The sequence below is a fragment of the Helianthus annuus genome, chromosome 12 (assembly GCF_002127325.2).
Source record: "Helianthus annuus cultivar XRQ/B chromosome 12, HanXRQr2.0-SUNRISE, whole genome shotgun sequence".
Classification (NCBI taxonomy): Eukaryota; Viridiplantae; Streptophyta; class Magnoliopsida; order Asterales; family Asteraceae; genus Helianthus; species Helianthus annuus.
The window spans coordinates 122,924,675-122,947,181 of record NC_035444.2 but is presented as its reverse complement, the minus strand read 5'-3'; the positions used below and the strand labels follow the sequence as shown (position 1 = coordinate 122,947,181).

Below are 22,507 nucleotides of genomic sequence, written 5' to 3'. Positions count from 1 at the left end.
CGATGACAGAAGAGAGTAAGCACACAAGTGTTCTCAAGCAATAGTGGTTATGTGTATCTAAGCATACCATGAGCAAAGTTCTATGTAATCTAGCAAGTAGGCAATAAAACATATACCATATCACCTAGAATGTTGAGTCTTGCACGTGGAGCGAAGCGTCGTTGTGGATCGTTGAGCACTGTACAGGTTATAGTCTGGTTTTAAAAAAACTTTTTCCCCTTATTAAAACCAAGTTCTCTATAACCAATGGCTCTGATACCAATCTGTCACACCCCCAAAATCCACACGCGGAGTATCACCGCTTGGAGGCGTGACATGACCAGGATCAAGCCACCAATCATATTGAACATTATAGGTAATAAGTAAAAATCATTCATCAATACGAAAGGTGTTCAAAAACCCAAAACATAATCAAGTGTGTAGCGGAAGCAATAATGTAAAACCCAACACAAGTTATAAGTTTGAAGTGTCATAAATGTTTATCATGGTATCCACGATCCATGTCCACAACGACCGCGCCTCCCAATGCAAGCTCCATGAGTACCTATTGACCTGCAAGGCATGTAACAACGAGTCAACAACAAAGTTGAGCGAGTTCACAGTTGGTTGTTTAATTATAGTATCCGTTTTGTAATTCACATGTTCGTTTTGTAAACCATGTATCATATTTATTTGTATCGCGGCCCTCCAGGCATGTTTGTGAAGATTAGTGGGGGTTTCCCAGGTACTCTAGACTAGTTGTATTTGTATCGCGGCCCTCCAGGCATGTGTGCGAAGTTTAGTATTCGTATCGCGGCCATTCCAGGCATGTGTGCGAAGATTAGTGGGGGCTTCCCATGTGTTACTAGTCTAGCTGTATCTATAATCATCCAATCCCATTCCCAACCCTCGGAATCCCATGCCTTGGTAAGAGTGTGAACTCACCTTGGTTTGCTTGGTAGATAAACGAAAAGGTTACTTGAGCTATAAGTGGTCAACCACGTCCGATTAAAAGGTAACACAAAGGTGATCCGGTTAAGAAAGCTTCACGAGGTGGCTTCGGCTATGGGAATTGTCGTCGGCTTCGAGAGAGGGGAAAGAGAGTGTAGGGTTTGTGTGTGTAGGGAGGTTTGCAACTAATGAGAAACAAAACCCTATATTAGGTGATAGTATACGCATAAAAAGAGTGGGCCGAACCCATACATGGGCTGCCCTTTTGGGTTTCGAGTACAATAGATGTAAACCGAATGGACTTGTGCGATCGGGTTTGTTGTTGTGCGATCGATTCATTTTATGTGGTCCTATTACATACATACATGCACAACACATATTCACATAACATAATAACACATATCTCATTAATCATCATAGTTCACATAATCACATAGGGTCCACATACGTTACATTAAACACAAAGATGGGTTCTGAAATACGAGTTGTCACAGGTTCGAGTATACTCACAGTATGTGTTTAGTAAATAAACACAAACTTGGATTGAAGGGAGCGCGTGGGAGATTAGCCTGATCACAAAACGACAGTGTAAGCGTTTAACAGCGTGTAACAGTGTGTTAGGTGAGATGGGCGATCGGATGATGAGTCGATCGGATGACCATCTGGACGGATGACAATTCGAACGGTTGGTCATTCGATTGGGAAGGGTGTTTGTAAAATGTTTGAACTTTTGAAGTTTTCGTTTTAGTATAGATCAAGTCATTCGATCGGATGGTCATCCGGAGGGATGGTCATTCAATCGGATGGCTATTCGATTGAAAGTGTGATATTCTTTGAAGTTTTGAAAAATTGTTTAAGTGTTAAACTTACAAGTCACCTGGTCAAATAGGCATTCGATCGGATGGCTATTTGATCGGCGATCTGATGTTTTGGAAATCTGTGAAATTTTCTAAGTTAAAAGTTTTGCGGTTTAACGGAGACGGCGTGACAACGTGTTAAACAACGGAGACCACACCAAGCCCACTCAGTCGATCGGATGAGAATCACCCCATTCAATCAGACTAACTGTTCTTGATGAAATTTCATGTTCAACCCGTGAGTCGGTCATCTCTTCGGTGGAAATCCGTTCTCAGACCGTTTCTTAACTAGATACAAGTAGAAAACCTGAACGAGCCTGGATCCCATTGGTTTTGAGTAGAAAATGAAGAAAGGTTGAAGAAAGTTTGAAATCGTTTAAAAATGTTTAGATTTCGTGAAGATTTATGTTAGATCGTGTAGAAATCCTTTAGATCTGGACAAACTTTGATGAGATGATGTCACACTTCAGTGTTCATAAGAAACCGAGATGACGTCACCTTAAAGCAGTCCAAATCAGGCGATTTCATGGTGAAAAGGTAAGATTTGATGGAGAAGATGATGAGAAAGTGTGTGCTGATGATAGAACTACAAGATTTAGGGTGAAATACTTACAGAATCGCGTGGAATCAAGAGAAAAGTTCTTGGAACGAGCTGAGGCGAGTTGGGTCGGGTAGAGCTGTCACATCAATGAACAGTTGATGTGACAGGCAAGTATTTATAGGGTGAGAGGTGAGAAAGGCGGTGGAGAGTTAAGTGGGTCGGATGGCCAGTCGATCAGATGGCCATCTGATCGGATGGTCATCCGGTCGGATGATCATTCGATCGGTTGGTCATTCGATCCGACGGCTCGTGCGAGTTAGTTTTCCGACTTTCGTTTCGTGCGTTGAGCGTTGCGTTTAAGCGAGTTGCGAGTAAGCGATACGATAGCATTAACAAGTAGTTACACAAATAACATAACACATAAAAAGTATGAAAGTAAATCTGCCTTTCCAATTTGCGATGAGATTGCGTTTGCGAATAACATCCCAAAACATATACAAAGCACATAATAACATACACATAGAACAACACCAGTAGTTGCGTTTCGGGTTTGCGATGCGATTGGTATGTGATAGCGTTAAGTAAAATAACGTTTAGTTGTCATTTCTGCGTTTATCGCATTGTTACTTCACTTAGTAGTAAATCGTAGTTTAAGATATCGTTAATCAATATATCGTTTATCGAAACACGAGTGTACAAACAAGAATTAAGCAAGAAAAGACAGATCTGACTTTGACTTTGACTTTGACTTGTACTTTGACTTTCCTCAGAAAGTTGGGTTGTTACATCTACAGCCAATCAGCATGCTCCAAGCTCCGTCTCAGCTGATCCCCACGATGATCAATCATGCAGGGGAGAAAAAGTACAAAAGGACAGTGTCGTGTCGTGTAACTAATCAGTGTGTGCTAGTGACAGGTCCATGATCTCCACTAAAGGCTGATAACAAGCGCGACAAGAAGTACATTTGGCAGACGGCGTGTAACCAATCACGGTGCGCCATCATACTCCCACATCTGCAGACACTACATGTCGTGTCAGAGGTGACCAAATGGATATTCCTTGAAAGCGACGTCCGGTCCATGAGCCCATCTCCTTCTCTAACCCTTCGGCTATAAATACCAACCCCCATCAAAGTTTTAAGGGTTCCGATCTCTACTCTTTCACTTTAAACACACACACGATTTCTCTCTCTAAACAGTTATTTATTTTCACGCCGGAGCCTAGTTAAGAGAAGAACCCCCTTTTCTCCTCTTCACAAGCCAATGGTGTTGTTCGTTTTGCAAATCACTGAAGGTGGTATCCATCATGGAAGAGATTCAGAAGATAACCCCACCTCGGTGGAAATACATCACTTTAGGTTCTATCCCTAGCGGATCTGAATTAGTGTTTCATTAGTTTAAATTGCCAAATAATAAAGTATATATGTTAATGAATGTCTATTTTTCATTGTGAAGAAACGTGTACATGAGGGTGGATCTCCTTAGATTTTCCACGACAATAACCAGAGCTGTGGCCTAAAAAATAAAATGCCGTTAAGACACACCATAGGAATTGGATTATCCTTGTGACCACCTTCCAGCGTGAGAATAAGAACTCGGTTTGTGGAAGTAAAATATTAGAGAGAAAAAGTATATTGAGAGAATAGATGATCTTACCTTCGGTTTGGTCTCATGTATTTGTAGTGATCGGCGGTAGGATTTCCCCTTGTTTGGAAATTGTATTTGTATTTAGATCATACGCGAAATAGGAGATCATGCAGATCTTCCTAATATGTTGGAGATTCGGTCAAAAAGGTGTTTGACCGGTTCGGGTATGCGAACCGGATCATACCTCGTCATGTCCCCCAATCTGATGTTATGAATATTATGAATGAGTTCGGACTAAAAAAGGGAAAAAGACGGTATTGTGTAGTGATAGCAAAATGTTATGCCAGAAAAGTTGACAAGACCAGCGGCGTATGAATAAGAACACGATTTGTGGGAGTAAAATATTACAGAGAAAAAGTATATTGAGTGAACAGATGATCTAACCTTCGATTTGGTCTCATGAATTTATAGTGATTGGTGATAGGGTTTCCCCTTGTATTTGTATTGGGATTGTACCCATAGAAGATTATAAAGATCTTCCTAATATTGGAGAGATTTGGTTATTTAAAGATATTTATTCGCATGTAATAAAAAAATCTATAACAACACCTGGGTAATATATAGTGAAAAAGTTGTTTAACCGGTTTGGGTTATGCAAATCGACTTATACCTAGTCACATTCAAATAGTCACTACATATGGCAAAAAAGGAAAACTTAATATTATTTGGGTGTGGTCCATTAAAGGATAACAGCATAGATGAGTGAGAAGATGGAATATGATCCTTCGTTTGTGTCGTATACATACGAACATAATAAATACAGCCCTACACATTAAACATAAACAAACATTCGCCTTCAATTTATACCCTACTCATGTAAATCTTTCTTCAACTCTCTCTGTCTCTGAATATATATATACACACACACCAACATAAAATGTATATATATGTGTGTAGTTATATGTATTTATGTATATGCTGATGGGTCATGTTATTAGGTGTAGCTATGGACATGAGCAACATTCCTTCCTTTGACGACCATTCACAGTCGCATTCAGATGATCAATCATCAGGTTATCTTGAAGATGCACTGTATAAATTCACCTCTAAACGACGTCGTTTGCTATTATTTGATGATGATGTACATTACTCACCTCTTTGTCCATCCCTCCAAAACAATATATATATATATATAGATATATATTATCAAACTAACATGATGCATGAACAGATGTACTGGAAACTCAACTCTCAAGAGTATGACAATCCTTGTAAGGGTTTCCCCAAGTTTCGGACAGATAATAATGGTAATTAGATGAATACATTGTTTATTTTCATATGTGTAATTTGTTGTTATGTACTAATTAAAATTATTTTTGATTTACAGGCGTGCTTATGAGTGAAAGACATCTGAATATTTCATCTACAGAAGCCATCAATACTCTTAATCAAACTTCTTTTTCTCAAGGTAAGTTTCACTTTCACCATTATTTATGAGTAATATTATTTTCAAAATGTTTAAAAATTTAAAAAGAGTTAATTACATAGTTAGTCGATATGGTTTACACAAACTAACAATCTAATATACTAATAGCTTAAAATCATTTGTTAGGGTACTAACTTTCTATTTTTTTTAACATGTGGGGTATTAATTACATATCTGAATGGAATGGACCGAATGGTTAAGTGCCGAACCAGTAAGAGGTCTGAAACATTAAGTGTTGAACCAGTAAGGGGTCTGAACCATTAAGAGCCTGTATAATTCTTAACCATTCAAAGGCAAATGTCTGACCAATTCAGATTAGAGGTCTTAACCATTCAAACTTTGTATAAATCTTAACCGTTCAGAGGCAAATGTCTAAACCATTCAGATATCTGCTCGTAAAACAAACAATCTGAACCATTAAGTGCTGAACTAGTAAGAGGTCTGAACCATTAAGAGACTCATTAAGAGACAAACAAACAACCCCTTAATCCCTGTGGTTTACACAAACTAATAAGCTAAGATATTAATAGTTAACTAGGGAATTAACGTCATAAAGCCCCACATGTTAAAAAATGAAAAATTAGTACCCTATTAGTACCTTAGATTGTTATTTTGTGTAAACACATGGATATTAACTATGTAATGAAGTCATTTAAAAATAATCATTGTCGTGACAGGAAAACCAAAACTAAATAGATGTTTTTTCTTTACTTTAAATATGCCATATATAATTTTTTATTTTTCAAAATGTATTGATGTGAAAAAAAAAATGAAAAGTAGTGATAAAAAGCACACATGCAAGCATGCAAAATGATGATGTTGCCCAGGTAATGATTATCCTAAATCATAAACCATGGATCATTGGGTGACCAATTGTTGTTTTAGTTCATGGAAGGTTAAGAATATTACCATCTAAAATTTTTATGTGTTATTGGAATTGTTATTAAATCACTTTTTTTATTTCTACTAAAACTTCAACTTCTTACAAAATCTATGCTGTATAAGAAGATTTTAGAATATTAAAATGCATTTACACATCGACACATACATAACCTGTAGTTTCAACACTCTAACAAGATTCATTTGAACAACTTCGAAAGTCCCGCTTTATTTCATAAATAATACAAACAAATATTTTTAATAGCATATATGGACCACATGGTGATACAATTTTGTCATATAGGTAACTTCAATCAAAACCACAAACATGTATAGCATTTATATAATTATTTTATATAAAAAAATAAGTTATTTTTTGATTTTTTTTCTAAAACACAAGTAAATTTATTTCCCTCTACACATTAAGGCGAAATTTATTTCACTCTGCAATTCTACAATGAGAACACTAAATATTGTAAGGGTATCCGGGGCACTCTCGGGGAGAGGGTGCGGTGACCCCTAACCCCGATCGGGAACACCGTGGGGACCCGATTCGGGGAGGGAATTCGGCATGAATTCACCGCGTTGAATGGCACGACTTTTGAGGAACGGTCGAATTTTAAACGGTCAAATTTAAAAAAAAATCACTTTTTTAACAAATATAAATAACCACACCCACCACTAATTTTTTATACTCTCAAACCACACCCACTTCACTCATTTTTTATACTCTCGAACCACACCCACTTCACTAATTTTTTATACTTTCAAACCACACCCACTTCAAACCGAGCAATGGAGAACCAACCCCGCGAAGCCAAGGAAAAAACTAAGGGATGGGGCTCGCAACCGTCTCATGGTTAAATTTTATTTAATTTTTATTAATTTTTTTATAAACATGCATAATTACAACAAATAAAAAAACAAAAAAAAATAAAAAACCAAGTCCCCTAAGAGGGGAGTGCCGCCATCAATTTAGGGTGTTAGGGGAGTTTAAGAGGAGAGTTGACGTGGCACACGAGGATTGGTTATGCGTAAGAGAGGGGAATCCCCTCTTAGGGGAGTGCCCCTCTCACCCTAAGAATCATAAAAAATTATGAAAAAAACCAATCAAACCCATTCTTTTAATACTATCGCATCGTCGTCGTCATCGTCATTATTATTATTATTATTATTATTATTATTGTTATTATTGTGCTACTGCTGTTACTACTACTACTTAATAAGATGGATTTTCTTTTCAACTAATTTATCCTCTCTAAATTACCTTTAACAAAACTTTTTACACAAGCACAAGTGATAAAACTTATACATGATTTTTTTTTCATGTTCAAAAAATGTAAATTTAAACTTATATTTTGTTGATGTTGTATGTATTTTTTTAAACCGAATGGCTTTTGACCAAATTATAGTGATTCTCACAAAATATATGAGTTTTTGTTTGAATCTCGCCCATATAAAAATATATAATTGAGAATTACATTGAGTTGAAAGAATCTGTGAGAACTCCATTCAAAATGCAAAACGAACATATGTAATCCACACACATATATATATATATGGGAAAAGTATCAATACTTGTGTATATATATATATATATATATATATATATATATATATATATATATTAAATATATATTTTAAAGTTATGTATGTGGTAAATTACATATGTGCAAGTAGAGGACGACAATAGGTCGTATTCATTAGATAATTACTCGTCGTGTATCGGATGTATACATGTTAGTTTGTTAAAAACAACTATCATTTGGATTTCCAGGTACATTCATATTTTTACTATTACAATTTTTATTTAGTTTGTATTTATATAACGGTTAAAATTATAATATATTACATACGTATAAGTTTTATCATATATAAATATTACCATTTTAGTGTTTATGTAATTTATGTATCTACTTCAATTAACCCTATAAAGTTGTCATAAGAATTACTCTATTTAGAAAAAGTGTGCAAATAGTTACGTTACTATTCATGGTATTTGTATTTACGCTGTCTATAAAATAAGTAGGGTTTCAAAGCAATTACTCTGGCTATACTAATAATTCTCTTTTTTAAGAAGAAAAATTATAAAAATAATTATATTAGTTATAAAAATAATTATGTTCATTATAAAATTAGTTATATTAATTATTACTGAGTAACTTACTCTAGTTATAAAAGCAATTACGTTACTTATAAAAATAATTAAATAGTTATAAAAAGTAATTATTGCTTATAGTGTAATTGATATCATTAACTATTAGGTCATGTATAGTCATAAAGGCCCTTTGGGGCGTTATGCGATAAGTGGCACGCCACGTCATAGAGGGGGAGTTTTATGAGGCGTTATATCACTAAAGCGTGTAGTCATAAAGCCCCTACCCTCATTACCTAATAATTAGTTTCATTTTTATTAATTATTTAAAAAACACTTTTATATTGTTTTTCATTTAATCTCTAAATTATATAAAAAACACTTTTATTAAATTTAAAAAAAACATTACAATAAAAAAAGCAATACATTTATTCCTCGTCTTCATCGTCGTTCTCTCCATCTTCCTCTTCGTTTTCGCCATCATCCAAACCTCCGTCTGCAAAGTTCCCGGCTTCGTATTCCTCAACTTCTTCCTCGGAATCTTCTTCGACCTCACCATCGTGTCGAATTGGGCGAATCGCCCAAGCATGCTCGACCAAATCCGCCTTTAACGCGTTATGTATATCCTTAGATCGCAATACTTGAGCATTCAAGATTCTCTTCCATTGTTGCTAGCTTGGGTTCCTTCAACTACATCTTCCGGAAAATAGTTTTGACATATCGTTTTTCCATCATCCTCTATGATCATATTATGCAAAATGATGCAAGCATACATGACCATTCGAATTCTATCCTTAAGCCACATACGACAAGCATTTCTGATAAATTGTCATCGTTGTTGAAGAACCCCAAAACACCCATCGATGTCCTTTCGCGAAGACTCTTGTGGTTTTTTAAAATATTGTCTTTTCACATTGATCATTTCAGAAAACGTTTTAACAATATTCGAATACTCCGGGTATATACCATCGCCCAAATAGTAGCCATCTCCGTAGTCATTCCCGTTTGCATGAAAACCGGCATTTGGTATCGTTCCAGAAATGTAGCTCTCTAACAATGGTGAACACTCGAAGGTATTAATGTCGTTCACACACCCGACTACACCAAAGAAAGCCGACCAAACCCAAAGATCGTATGATGCTACCGCTTGTAAAACCACAGTTGGTCCTATCTGGTCACCGCGTGTATGTTGACCTCGCAATGAGGTTGGACAATTATACCAACGCCATTGACGACAATCCAAACTACCAATCATGTCGGGTATTCCATGCTTTTCTAGATGCACCTCGTATATTTGTTGAAGGTCGTTCCAACTGGGATTTCTCAAATAACGTTTTTCATACAACTGGCATATACCTAAAATATAATTAAATATATAAAGTTTAATATAAAAGTTTTACTAGTGATGTACTTTAAAATAAAAATAAATATATAAAAGTGAGTAAAAAATAACAAAGAAGAAATGTTCCATGCTATCTCGTATTGTTTTCTTACCCATCTTCAAGTACTCGTCGTTGATATCGTACGTGTTTCTGTAGGCTAGTTTGCGTAAAGCGGAAGTTACCTTTTGAATTGAGGTGAACCCTAGATATCCTCTCGCGTCCATTCTTTGCTTAAAGTATTCATACTTAGCTTCCAAATCATCATTAATGTGCAAAAATAACCTTTGGCTCATCCTAAACCGCCGTCTAAAAACATCGGGTCCGTGAACCGGTGTGGGATCAAAATGGTCTTTTATCAAACGCTCGTTTGCGGCTACATGGTCTCGCAAGATAAAGGTGCGCCTCAAAATGGGGCGTTGTGGAGAATGCCCAACGTGTTCCAGGGCTTGTATCGCGAGAGCACACGCACTCGTAACTGCTTCTTCCTCCTCCGCGATTTCTTCGGGTGAAAAAAATCTTCGATAAATATCGGTGAACGAATCTTCCGATGGGGAACCCATTATTTTTTAGAAGAAAGTGGGAGTAATTTTGATGAATGAGAGTGTGGTTGAGGTGAATGTTTAAAAGAAAGATAAATGATATATATATAAATATATATATATATATATATATATATATATATATATATATATAGGGAAAGGTTCAAATTAGAAGAAAAAATTTGTAAGAATAAAAAAAATAAGTTTTAAACCAACAGAATAACTAATGGGAGGAGTTATAAACTATGTAATGTTTTACCATTATGCCATTTCTTCTTTTTCTTCTCACGTTAAATTTCTTTTTAAATGGACTTTCCCCTAGTGGAAGGTTTAAATGAGAAGAAAAATTTTGTAAGAATAAAAAGAATAAGTTTTAAACCAATAGAAATGTTCCATTTTACTTTATTTAATATGTGTATTTAATGTAATTAATAAAGGCATATAGGTAAATTTCTAATTGTAATTAAATAGCTAAGTAACTAAACTTGTAACTCATTTTTAAATATACTCTTTAAAGATAAAATAATCTATGGTGAACGACAATTTTCGACATTTATAGGATAAATTTTAGTATGTATGATAAATTCTTAAAAGTGTATGATAAATTTAGATATGCGTAGGGTAAATTTCGGTAAGTGTAAGATATATATGTGGGAAAAATTTTGAAATGTGTAGGATAAAATGTTTTTTGCTTTATTAATTAGAGATAACATAATTAATGGGAGCAGTTTTAAACTATTTAATGTTTTACCATTATGCCCTTTCTTCTTTTTTTTCTCACGTTAAATTTTTTCTTAAATGAACCTTCCCCTATATAATTATTTAGCATTTTTTTATTACATATGACCGTTTGTAACGGTCAATCGAGCCGCGATGATGGTCAGGGAACCTCCATTTTTATCCCCCATATGCCCCCACTATATTCCTTTGCCAATAAATCTTCTTTTTCAGCCAATGATACCGAACAATAATTTGTTTCGATTAATCTACCTCTATATAGAAAACTTACTAGCCCAAATCACAAAACTCTATGTAACTTCAAGTGATTGATTAGCATGATTCGAAAGCGTCAATTTAGACTAGTGGGTATGTAGAGCCTCATCCCCAAGGGGATGGGCCGCCACGTAGGCTCGGCTTGGAGGGGATGGACCTAGGGGTGGGGGATGAACCCCTTTATATATATATATGTATGTATGTATAGATGTGTGTGTGTTAGGAGAGAGGAGAGAGAGGCATCGAGATCGGCTGGTGGGAGCCGAAGTTCACGGGGCTGGGGCGGCGACGGGCATGGGGGTGGAGAGTTTGGAGCGGCGGCGGGAGGATGGGCATGGGGACGGCCACATACCCTCCGGTCTTAGAGCATTCACATCCACTCCACCATATTTTCACCCTAAATTACACTAAAAACACTACATTTTTTCTCTCTTTTTCAATTAAATAATATTTTTTATACCTTTATCATTACATTTTCTCTCTCCTTCACTCACAACCACTTTCAAAATATATTAAAAAATTATAGGGGGTGAACAGTGTCTCCCCAAATATACAGATGAACAGTAACATTTTCTCTCTTCTCCACTCACAACCACTTTTTATACTTTTTATATTTTAAAAACACCACACACACAATTTGATTATTTGGATGTGAATGCTCTTATTAGTCAATTATTTACAGTTTTGGATGGTGTGTTTTCTTGTTTTCCTTCGATCCACACACTTAGGAGGTTAAAATGATTTGCATTGATCCAAACATTATGTATACAAAGGTATAGAATTAATAAACCATGAAAACTATTTTTCTAAAGTAAACTTCATTAACAAAGCCGCCAATCCAAACCGGGCTGACCAAACGCTACAACGAAAACAAATAACATATTAACAAACTTACACCAATCTACCCAACCTATCCCTTTATGTTTAGATCTATTCGCAAACCATAAGAAACCCAACGCCTTCATCTCGCTTATAATACTATCAATCTTTACCGGAATGTTGGAGAATTTGACATTGTTCCTAGCACTCCACAAACTCCAGCAGGCTATCATGACAATACCGTGAACCACGTCCTTTTTTTCCGAGACCCTAAGCTCTTTATAAATACCGAGGAGGTCCTTAAGAGAAAAAGCGAAAATATTAGCGATATTGCACCACACACTTATGCCGTTCCAGACAATCGACGCAACATGGCAGCCAATAAAGATATGATCCGCAATTTCTTCAGCCGAACTACACATCGGGCATAGAGTATCTCCAATCGGAATGTTCCTTTTTCTTAAAGCTTCACCGGTCGGGATTCTTTCCATTTCCATTCTCCACGCGTGGATGTTGCCTTTGGTTGGGATCTAGTTACGCCACTCCAAGATGAATCTATTATCTAACTCTTGCTCCGTCTTCAGAATCCTTTTAACAGCCTTTACCGGGAAACTACCCGCCGAATCGGAAATCCACTCCCATCGGTCACAGGAGTCCGAAACCTGGACATTACCCATACTAGCAATAAGCGGCTAAACGGAATTACTCGACTCCGAGGATGTTGGCTCGCTGAGCCAGCTCCAATTAAAAACCGTATCGCTGCCTCGTCTACTAACACGATCTGCCACGACACATCTCTTATCTGATTCAAAACTATTTTTCTATGTTAACAGTCAATGGAACATTAGCTGCCATTTAAAACTTCTTCCCAAAGTACATTTAGAACCAATTTTAAATTCATAGCATTACCAAGGACTTGTTACGTTTTGAGTAAATTGCCATTTTAGTCCCTGAGGTTTGACCAAAATTGCTAGTTTAGTCTAAATAGTTTTTTTCTTGTCATTTTAATCCAAATAGTTTTGTTTTCTACCATTTTAGTCCCTGACTTTTGTCATTTTCATCCAACCCACTAACTTCATTCAAAAAATATAGTTAACTTAGGTGAATTTTGGTCAAACCACATTTTTCTTTCTTTTTTTTGCAGGTGTGATGGTGTGGGGATGGTGTTGTGCCGGTTTACAGTGAAGATGATGGCGGTGGTTGTTGGTTTTACGATGATGATGGCGGTGGTGTTGGTTGATAACGTGGGTGGCGGAAAAGAGGACGGTGGTGGTGGAAATGGTGGGTGGTGATGGTGGTGGGGTGGGTGGGTGGTGACGGTGCAGGCAGGTGATGGTGATGATAGAAGATTGTGATGAGGTGAGTGGTGGGAGGTGGTGGTGGTGTCAATGAAAATGGCAAAAAATAATAAAAATTAGGGACTAAATGGTAGAAAACAAAACTATTGAACTAAAATGAAAAAAAAAAAAAAAAAAAAAAAAAAAAAAAAAAAACTATTTAGACTATGGTCACACCTGGGAGACTAAAATGACAATTTAGTTCTTATTTTTACTTTGAACATGCACAACACTGTCCACTTGAAAGAATAACATGTGGGTTGTTTTTTTTTATTTATTGTTATTTAATTATTAGGGAGATGATCAAATATGAAGTTTATTTTGACTAGGAAGGATATGAAGCAATAGGGTTATGACATGCGGCAAAATTTAAAATAAAGAGGAAGGGTATTTTAGTCAGTCGTATTTAATCTTCTTCTTTCTTCTCCCCCATTAACTTCAAAACCCACAATTTCCAAAACCCACCGTCATCAACCTTTTCATCACTTTCTATCTCAATAATCACTACATTATAGTGTGATTTTCGTCACCAATCAATGATTCAAACACCCAATCAACGTATTCTTCAACTTTTTTGAAGAAACCCAGTTTAACTTCATATAATATCTCATTTTTTTCCCGTGATTTTGAAGCGAATCACTCGATCTGTTCGCTTCGATCGCTGATAAGTGCTTCTATCATTCAAATTTCGTCAATCGTTGAAGAAATCGGCTTCGATCCATGTAAGAAATTCTTGAATTGCATTTTTACGATCTGGGTTTTTAAATTGAGTCATTGCGTTCTACGGGGGTTCCAAGGGGTCGAGCTTTCTGGCCAGAGAGAACACTTTTGATTAAATTGCTTTAATATAACTGCATTAGAAAATTTAATTTTCTGTAAATTGCCTCATTTTTGTAGACAGAGAGAACACTTTCTGGCCATTGCGTTTTTAGGAAAACACATTTTTCAAGTGTTTTTAGTCATTGCGTTTTAGGTAAAAACACATTTTATATGTTTTCAGTCCATTACGCTATAGATAGAACATTTTTTTGTGTTTTTAGGCCATTGCGTTTTAGAAATAAGATTTTTTATGTGTTTTCTAGCCATTGCGTTTTAGAAATACACATTTTTGAAGTGTTTTTATTCCATTGTGTTTTAGGTAAAACACATTTTTATGTGTTTTCAGTCCACTGTGTTTTAGAAAAAAGATATTTTAAGTGTTTTCTGGCCATTGCGTTTTAGAAATAAGACATTTCTTTGTGTTTTTTGGTGCATTGCGTTTTAGGTAAAACACATTTTTATGTGTTTTCAGTCCATTGTGTTTAGAAAGTAAACTTTCTTTTATGTTTTTAGGCCATTGCGTTTTAGAAAACAAACATTTTTTAGTGTTTTCTAGCCATTGCGTTTTAAAATAAGACATTTCTTTGTGTTTTTGTTGCATTGCATTTTAGGTAAAACACACTTTTATGTGTTTTCAGTCCATTGCGTTTTAGAAAGTACACTTTCTTTTGTGTTTTTAGGCTATTGCATTTTAGAAATAAGACATTTCTTTGTGTTTTCTGGCCATTGCGTTTTAGAAATAAGACATTTCTTTGTGTTTTTGGTGCATTGCGTTTTAGAAAAAAGTCATTTTTTTACGTTTTTTTCTATTGCGTTTTACGCAACTAGGTTTTTTTCCATTCCGTTTTACGCAACTGGGTTTTCAAAAAAAAATCGAAAATATAGCAATAGTATACTCGTTTTAAAAATAAAAAAACGCTCGTTTTTTATGCAATTTTTATAAAAAAAATAATGTCGTATGAAAAAATTATTAACGTTTAAAAAATGGGGGTGGGGGGAGTTGGAGGAGAGAGAAACTATTGTTCTGGATTGACTACAATGCCCTTTTTTCTTCTCTTCAATTTCACTAATTTAATCTTAGCCTTTGATTAAATTAATTGATGATCAAGATTATTACCTAATCTTGCTAGCAAAAAAAACTTCGGATTATATCCTAACCCTTAATTATTATTATAATATTATAATAGTTACTATTGTTATTATAAGTATACTATTATTATATTTATTATTATAGTTTTATTATATTACTAATATTTTTAGTATTACTATTATTACATTTAATATTATAGTTTTATTATTATTATTATTATTATTATTATTTATAACTACTTTTCCTAGAGACCACTACTTAAGGGAAAACCCGAAAACTAACTAAAAAAGCCTAAAAAACATATCAATTTTTTTACCAATTTTCGCTACTTTTTACGTATATAATTTTTTTTAAACTTGTACTGTACATGTGCATTATATGTGTACTACACACACACACACACACATATATATATATATATATATAAAGGAGGGTTCAAGTGAAAACTCCTTTTATCACGAAAACACGAAAATTAACTAAAAAAACCTAAAAACATACCAAAAGCCTAAAAAGCCTATATATATATATATATATATATATATAGGGAGAGAATCATGAGAAAACTACATTTAAACGAGAAAACTAAAAATCTAACTACAAAAGCCTAAAAACATATCATTTGTTCACAAAAAATCGCTACTTTATATTTATAAAAAAAACTTTTATTCGAAGAAAAAAAATTCGTACTACACATGTGCATTATATGCTTAGAGTTAGCTTTTAAGTTTAATTTAGCTTTTAGTGTTAGGTTTTTTTTGGGTTTAAAATTAGGATTAGGTTTCTAGGTGTGGGGGTGGGGGTTTAGTTTTTTTTTTTTTTTTTTTTTTTTTTGAGGTGGGGGGGGGGGGTTGCATGTGGGGAGGGGTGTTTAGGTATTTTGGTTCGGGTGGGGGGTTTAGGTTTAAGGGGGGCACTACTAGAAAACATGGTTTTTGTCATGTAATTTTTTGTTACAAAATAATAGCAATTTCCTTATTGTCACCAGTTTGCCACCGAAAATACGGTGACAAAAACACCCGTGTCAATTGCCCTAATGCCACCAAATTGCCACCATTTTTATATTTTGCTACCTTATTTTACCACCACAAAATTGGTCAAAATTATTTGCCACCGCTTTATGTTTGCTACGCTCCGCCTTGTTTGTCACCGAGTTGTGACGCGTTTTCATATCATTTAGCCACTGATTTGCCACCATTTAACCATCGGTTTTTGCAGGTTTTGATACCATTTAGCCACCGATATTGCCACCATTTAGCCATCGGTTTTTGCACGTTTTGATACCATTTAACCACCTATATTGCCACCATTTAGCACCGATATTGCCACCATTTAGCCATCATTTTTCACACAATTTGCGAGTTTTGATATCATTTAGCCACTGATATTTCCACCATTTTTTACACAATTACAACCATTTAGTTTTTTTTTTGTTGGGGGGGGGGAGGTTAGGGTTTTTTTTTTGGGGGGGGGGGGTTGGGGGTTAGGTTTTTGGGGGGTGGGTTAGACTTTTTTGTATTAATGCAGATGTGCAGCACAACTTTTTTTTTTCTAAAAAATGTTTTTATTATATATTAAATATAACGATTTTTGTTAAAAAAAAACTCAAAAACTTTTGGTCTGTTTTTAGGCTTTTTTAGTTAGTATTTTGGTTTTCTACTTTTAAATTACTTTTCTCATGATCTATCCCCCTATATATATAGGGTAAGGTTCATGCGAGAACCACCCTTTATCGCGAGAACTATGAGAACCAATGTGAAATAACGAAAATAAATCTAAATCCAACAATGAACCCCCCCCCCCCACCCCAAAAACCCAAACAATTATCCATGCACATGTGCATATGTTTCATTTCTTTGACAAATTCAGTAATACATTACTAATATTAGACAATTGCACTTATATTTACATACCAATCATAACACACTACTTTTTACATTAACAATATTAGAAATGCACATGTGCATCTATATTATGAACATGTTATAACTTGTTTTGGTATACTACTTTTAATACACTTTCCCTTTCATCTATCATACCATCCATAATACACTACCATTACCTCCTACCATCCGTAATACAATACCATTACCTCCTACCATCCATAATACAATACCATTACCAATATTTCACTTTATTACATGTACATCAACAACCTTTATACCATCCAAACAACATATTACATCATAAAGTGACAAATATAATCAAACCATCAACCACTAGATATAACCAAAAAAAATTTTGAGTAATATTTCATCACTAAAAAAACCAAAAAAAAAAAAAATATCGAGTAACAATTATCCATGCACATGCGCATATGTATCATTTCTTTGATAAATCTCGTAATACATTACTAATATTAGACAATTGTTACTCGAAAAAACAAAAGTTTTTTTTTTGTTAACGAAATATAGCGATTTTCTTTAAAAAAAATAGTAAAAATTTTTTGTGTGTTTTTTAGATTTTTTTTTGGTATTTTTTTGTGTTCACATTGGTTCTCGCAATAAAGGTGGTTCTTGCATGAACCCTAGCTTATACATACATACATACATACATACATACATACATACATACATACATACATACATACATACATACATACATACATACATACATACATACATACATACATACATACATACATACATACATACATACATACATACATACATACATACATACATAGATATATATATATATATATATATGTGGCAAGGATCCGTTAGAAACCACTCTTTATTGCGAGAAACAATGTGAACACAGCCAAAACTACTTAATAAAAACTTAAAAAACACATAATTTTTTTAATCTTTCGATAAAAATCGCAGCTTTTTATTTTTATTATTTTTTTGTTAAAGTCGCCATTTAAAAAAAAATCTATTTTAGCATTTTGTTCTGGGGTTTAGTTTTTAACATTTAGCTTGTGTGAAGTGGGTGGGGGTATCGTTTTTTTAGGATTTTGGGGGTGGGGGGAGGGTTTAGGGTTTTTTTTTTTTTTGGGGGGGGGGGGTTGGTGAGGTATAGTTTTTTTCGAGGGGGGGGGGTAGGACATTGGTTCTCGTGTGCTTCTTGCAATAAGGGTGGTTCTCACATGAACCCTACCCTATTTATATAATGATTCCAACAACAATTCATTTGATTGATTATATGTAGGTGGAAATGAAGAGATGAAGCAGAAGAAGAATACAACAAGAGTCGTCTACCCATTTGCATTTGTAAAACCAGGAGGGTTTAAGGGTGATGTGTCATTGAATGACGTTAATCAAAGAATACAAATGGCACCGACGAGGTCTGTGAAACACCCGGTAGGCAAATTTGCCTACCAATCAGTGGTTTCACCTGATGGACCTGGTCTCTCCGGCAAGACTGTGGTTTCTCTTACTAGAATTCACACGCAAGGGAGAGGCACGGTCACCATTATAAGGACAAAAAACTAACATTGAGGTTTATACTAAGAAATGAGGGTTTTACTACAAGGTATTACAGCACCCTTTGGTGTACTGCCCTGTAGTGCCCCTTTGGTGTAATGCCCCGTAGTGCCCCACATTCTACAGTACTATTTAGTATTGATCCTCAAGTTTTTCATATTCTGGTTTAGGTTTATACATATCTTAACGTTGTAATGTTTTTGAGGATACAAAATATATACAGGGAATTATCATAATTTCGTTGTCGTTGTAAATTACACTTTTTATCTTTTATGTTTGTATTGGATTGCAATGGATGCCTTTTAACTTCAATAATTATAGTCATGGTCCTTTATTTGTAAAACTCATTACATACTACGTTCTTTAGCAATAACCATGTTAAAGTTTTCAATTAAGTTTAGTATGCCATGTACCATAGACATGAGGGTACTTTAGTAATTTACATATTATATTAACAATATGTATACAAAACATTAACCTAATGTCTATCTCTCAACATCCAGTCAGCACCTATATGCTCTATCTTAACTATCTTCATGTCTCTCTCCCTACCCCCACTCTCTAACATCCTTTTCCCACCATTGCCAATTGGCCATAATAGTACAACCACCACCATAACCACCCTTCCTTTTCTTACCCCCCCTACCTTTTATCCACCACTACCTTCTGACCACCACCCAAATCCGACCAACATCACTCGCCACCATCATCACCTGCTACAACCACTAGTTGACGGTCCAATCCTTTCATAATCGTCACTCCAGGATACTTCACGATGAAAAGTGCGGTACAAAACTAGTTTAGAAAGTTTTTTTTATTAAAGTGTACAAAAGTACTAGTTTTTTTCATAATCGGTTGTTGTATCCTGGAAACAGACCGTCTGAGAGGAGGCGTGGAATCTGTTTTAAGGGCCCCGTGTCAAACACGATCCTCAACCAAAGCCGTCAATGATAGTTTGTTCATTCTTGCAGCAGAGGTTCGTACAAGACGATGCGGTTGAAGTTCTTCCAAAGACGCTGGCTTGAATCAAGATTGGTACAATTGTATTATATTTTATATTCGTTTATTTAGTTTTTGTAACTGGTATTATACTAGTCGAATTTCCCACAAATAACGAGAGTCTCATTATTATTTATTATTTATTTTGTAATATACTTAATAAAAAGTGAACCTAGTTCCTACAATCTTAAAACAGACTTTCGTGAGGATTGTTGCTAAAATCTTAAATCCCTTCTCTGCGAGGATTTAGGTTCACGAAAGTTAAAATATTTAATGGGATTTTTGTTCAAATTTTGTAAATATTTTTTTTGGGGGAAATAATATGTAGTACAAACGAGTCGGATTATTCTTATGATTGAAGTACAATATTTAATCCGAATACCGTGTTACAAAAATGAACGTTTTGATTCATCCTTTGGAGTTCATGGTTTTTGTTCGTGTTTAGATAAAACCGAGATAAATCCGAACCGTATACAAAATAATATGTATTTCAATAGGTTTTTGAAATACTAAATTTTCTAATGAGCGTATTAGAAAACTTTATTTTGTAATCCCTTACAAATGTTTTTGTAACGTTTAATTTCTTAATAATAAGATTTTAGTAACCATAATTGAGAGATTAATGTTGGTTTTTAAAAGTCTTGAATTTTTTATATTTTCTAATGAACATATTAGAAAGTAATTATTTTATAAATTAACTAGTTTTAATTTTTTCTAACGAGCGTGTTAGAAACGTTGTTGGAAGAATAACAAGATTAGAACTTTTTATCTCTAGCGAACGTGTTAGAATTTTATAGAATAATAAGTTTTAATATCATATTTTATATCTAATGAGCGTGTTAGATACGATGATTGTGTAAAACTAACTTGTTAAAAGACGATTAGATTTTCTAGCGAGTGTGCTAGAAAATATACGTGTAGATTTTGTAATGAGCATGTTAGAAAAGATTATTATTTCAAATAATTACCGACGAGCGTATTGGAGACAATTATTTTGGATAATAAACCTTATAACGGTTTTGTCTAAACTATTAAACTTCTAACGAGTGAGTTAGAAACAAATTTTTTTTCCACATATGTTTAGACGTTTTTTATTTGTTTATTTCTAATGAGCGTATTAGAAATAGTTTATATTTTTTTTTTATAAACTTTGAAACAAATTTTGTAATCGATTATTTCTAACGAGCGTGTTAGAAACGATTTAAAGAGTTTGATAGTTGTTTATTTTCTAGTGAGCGTGTTAGAAACGATTTAACGACCTTGTCAATTGTTTATTTCTAACAATCGGGTTAGAAAACATTTATTTTATATAAACCAAAAACAGCTTATGGCGATAAATAATCGTTTAATTTTCTAATGAGCATATCAGAATTAGTTTATCTTATAACCAACTATTTTAACGATTTGCAATCGTTAATTTCTAACGAGCGGGTTAGAACCGGGTTAACTATGATAAACTATTTAAGATGATTTGTAATCGTTTTTATATATTTTATAACGAGCGTGTTAGAAAAGGTTTGTGTTTATTTCTAACGAGCGTGTTAGAAAACGTTCATTTAAATAAACCAAAGGTGAATATATATATATATATATATATATATATATATATATATATATATATATATATATATTGTCACACCCTGATATTTCCACGTATTACCGGTGGGCCCGGTGGGGAGTATCGTGACATATTGATATCATCATAGTCAAACAACACAATTTAAATGCACAGCGGAAGCAAAAGATAAATATATTACAATCCGATTCAAAAGTAATATCAAATATTACAACGGAATGTAAGATGGATCCACAGGCGGATCTTAAAACAGAAAGATAACATTGTTCAACAGACTTTTTAGGCATCTAAGCTTGCGAGACTTTTATTTGGTGCTAGGAGAGGCCAGCCTATTCCGATTTGTGACAACCCGTACTCTCGATCCCGATCATCGAGAGAATGGTATTTTATTACTATTATTATATAATACGTATTATTATTTATTTATTAGATGATAATAACCGCGTCTGGAGGAACGTGTCATTTAAACAACAAACCCGAGCCGAACATTCACTTTATGTGTATATAATTTCCATTATATTTAATTGTAAATTACACGGGCTAGTTTGTTAGATAAGACACATGTAATTTTATACGGATCCACACACTCGGGCCCAAGCCCAATTTGTTGCCCTAGTATATAAACCCAATTATAAGTTCTAACCCTCATGACCCTTTTCAAATGTGCAGCCGCACACAACACATGTGCCTCTGCCTTCTCTCCCGTGTCCGGCCACTGGAGTCGCACTCCGGCGAGCTCCGGCCACGTTTTGCTGGCGGTGAACACCCACAACACCCCAGCCGCACCCTCCTCCTCCTCTCCTACACGCATACCCGTTTCTCTTTCACCTCCCCTCTTTCTCTGCGGAACCGGTTGTCACACCCCGACCACGTAAAACAACAAAACGTGGCGGAATCGTCGGGGAGTGTTGTAACAGAATCATTGTTTCATAACACATGGAAAATTGAAATATTGTTTTATTTATTAAAAGAGTTACAATGTCTTAACAAACAAATAAGTATAACATAATTAACTAGTCTTGCATCTTTTATTGTCACTAAGGCCCAAGTCCGCCTATGTGTATCTTGATCAATCCTATGCATCATCTCCTGAAACACATGTGAAAATAGGTACGTCAGCATAAAATGCCGGCGAGTACATAGGTTTTATTGAT

At 34.7% G+C, this 22,507-nt stretch overlaps 1 protein-coding gene across 1 annotated transcript; it reads left to right on the top strand.

Annotated features, from left to right (window-relative positions):
- Positions 1–4,735: 4,735 nt before the first annotated feature.
- LOC110895812 lies at positions 4,736–19,083 on the top strand. The gene is made up of 5 exons (XM_035980971.1): positions 4,736–4,790; positions 4,913–5,055; positions 5,146–5,221; positions 5,302–5,382; positions 18,504–19,083. Exons 2-5 carry the CDS (start codon positions 4,921–4,923, stop codon positions 18,785–18,787), a joined length of 576 nt encoding a protein of 191 aa, XP_035836864.1. The 5' UTR covers positions 4,736–4,790; positions 4,913–4,920; the 3' UTR covers positions 18,788–19,083.
- Positions 19,084–22,507: the final 3,424 nt, after the last annotated feature.